The sequence below is a fragment of the Sciurus carolinensis genome, chromosome 17 (genome assembly GCF_902686445.1).
Source record: "Sciurus carolinensis chromosome 17, mSciCar1.2, whole genome shotgun sequence".
Classification (NCBI taxonomy): domain Eukaryota; kingdom Metazoa; phylum Chordata; class Mammalia; order Rodentia; family Sciuridae; genus Sciurus; species Sciurus carolinensis.
Genome location: NC_062229.1, coordinates 18049432 through 18051887, shown reverse-complemented (window position 1 = coordinate 18051887; position 2456 = coordinate 18049432). Strand labels below are relative to the sequence as shown.

The following is a 2456-nucleotide window of genomic DNA, read 5'->3' as shown; positions in this document are numbered from 1 at the left end:
TGACCTCAGGGCTGATCTTGCCTGAAGGAGTAGAAGGAAATGACATGATCAGTGCCCTTTCTCCCGAAGAGCTTCAGTGTGCCCGTCACATCTGAGTGTGAGAGGATGAGTGCTCTATCTACCTGCATTGGCTCTGACTTCCTTCCATTATTTCCCCCTCATTAGATTCAAGGGACATTCAGTATCTTGGGAGTGACCTTTCATTGCTGAGTCCATAACTGGACCCACATTGTCACAAGATGATATCCCCAAATACAAGAAAGAGTTAGTTTTAGTGATTTGAAATAAAGTTTGTGTGGAGGAAAGACTGAGAGTGAGAGAGGAACTCAATATCAGAGAAGGCAAGGAATCCCTTAAAGGAGAAAGGATCATAAACAAAATATAGGAATTAGTCTTGACTGTGTACTTCAAAGATAATATTTCAGGTTAGTACTGAATAATCATGTCAAATGATTTGTCTGTATTTTTTCACCAGTCACATATAATATATGGAGCAAGGGAATGAAACACGCATTTCAAAATTTCTTCTGCTGGGAATTTCAGAGGACCCCAAATTGCAACCCTTCCTCTTTGGGCTGTTTCTGTTTATGTACCTGGTCACTGTGCTGGGGAACCTGCTCATCATCCTGGCCACCATCTCAGACTCCCACCTGCACACGCCCATGTACTTCTTCCTCGCCAACCTGTCCTTTGCAGACATCTGCTTCACCACAACCAGCATCCCAAAGATGCTGGTGAACATCCAGACCCAGAGCAAGGTCATAACCTACACAGGCTGCATCATCCAGATATACTTTTTCATATTCTTTGGTGTTTTGGACAACTTCCTCCTGGCGGTGATGGCCTATGACCGTTATGTGGCCATCTGTCACCCCTTACACTACACAGTCATCATGAACCGCCGGCTCTGTGGACTGCTGGTGCTGGCGTGCTGGGCCACGACTGCCCTGAATTCCTTAATAGACATCTTAATGGCAGTGCAGCTGTCCTTCTGCACAGACCTGGAGATCCCACACTTTGTATGTGAACTCAACCAGCTGGTCCTACTTGCCTGTTCTGACACGTTTTCCATTGATATGGTGATGTATTTTGGAGCAGTGTTGCTGGGAGGTGGCCCCCTCGCTGGGGTCCTTTACTCCTACTCCAAGATAGTGTCCTCCATCCGTGCAATCTCTTCAGCTCAGGGCAAGTACAAAGCCTTCTCCACCTGTGCTTCTCACCTTTCTGTGGTCTCCTTGTTCTACTCTACACTCCTGGGAGTGTACCTCAGTTCTTCCATTACCCAGAACTCACAATCGACAGCAAGAGCCTCGGTGATGTACAGCGTGGTCACCCCCATGCTGAACCCCTTCATCTACAGCCTGAGGAACAAGGACCTCACAGGAGCTCTGAGAAGACTCTTCCGAGGGAAACTGTAGTGGAGACATTTTCCAGGATGTGCCTGTGGACTTGGGACTCAAAGACACTGAACCAGACACTGTAATTCTTTATCCAGACCATGGAAATAGACCTTGGCTTTCTGTGAATTTCCTGCAGTTTCCTTTCTTCTCAACTGCATTAGTGTTTAAGGATGCTCATTAGGAAGCTCTGTACTCTCTCTGACATTCAACATTCTCTCCCTTTTCCCAATGTCCTTTCCACCTTAGATCAGAAGCAATTTCCAGATTCCCATGAGTCTGATATCCTGATGAGTTGCACTGGTTCCATGGAATAACGACTTTTGTCACCAAGGCTGTTTCCTTTATTTTATGAAGGAGAAATTCTGTTTTTCCATTTTCTGTTCTTTGTTCCTTTCTGTGTTGCTACCTTAACTGCTCTTCCTTAAAATGTCAAGATCCACATAGTGGTGGATTTACAGTTGACTGTGTGGGATAGGCATGCACAAGAGCTTGTCTCCTGTCCAGTCATGCCTCTGAGATTGAAGACTTGTGCCTCTGAGATCCAACCCTCTTCTGCTCAAATGAATTTAAACTCTATATACAGGTTAACTGGAAACTCACCCATGGTCACTTTTTGGTACTATTATCTAAAATAAATGTGAACCACCAGGTAGTCAGGACTATAGCTTTTATAAGTATCAGAGCAAATGACAAAGAGAAGATTTAGCAGGTTATTCTGAATATCTTCAGTTCTGCTGGCATTGTTTGGAGCATCAACAAACTTTTGCTACCAAGAATACTATCCCAAAATAAATGGTTTAAAAAAATATTGCTTTTGGTTTGGAGTGTATCTTGGGAAATCATCTGGTCTTTTTATCCTCACTTTTTAAAATTGGTGATTCAGAGTTGTATATAATGTTAGGATTTGTTGTCACATATTCGTGGCTGAACACACTGTAACAATATCATTTGCCAATACCACTCTCCATCTTCTGGCCTTTGCCATCTCTTCATATGTCTCTGGTTCCTTTTTAAGTCTATTGTCAACTAAGAGTCAACTGGGGATCTTCTGCTAAC

The 2456-nt window shown here is 43.7% G+C and overlaps 1 protein-coding gene across 1 annotated transcript; it reads left to right on the top strand.

Annotated features, from left to right (window-relative positions):
• The first annotated feature begins 488 nt into the window (after positions 1 to 488).
• LOC124969511 (olfactory receptor 19) lies at positions 489 to 1465 on the top strand. The gene has a single exon (XM_047532476.1). The coding sequence runs from the start codon at positions 489 to 491 to the stop codon at positions 1416 to 1418; it is 930 nt and encodes a 309-aa protein (XP_047388432.1). The 3' UTR covers positions 1419 to 1465.
• The last annotated feature ends 991 nt before the right edge of the window (positions 1466 to 2456 follow it).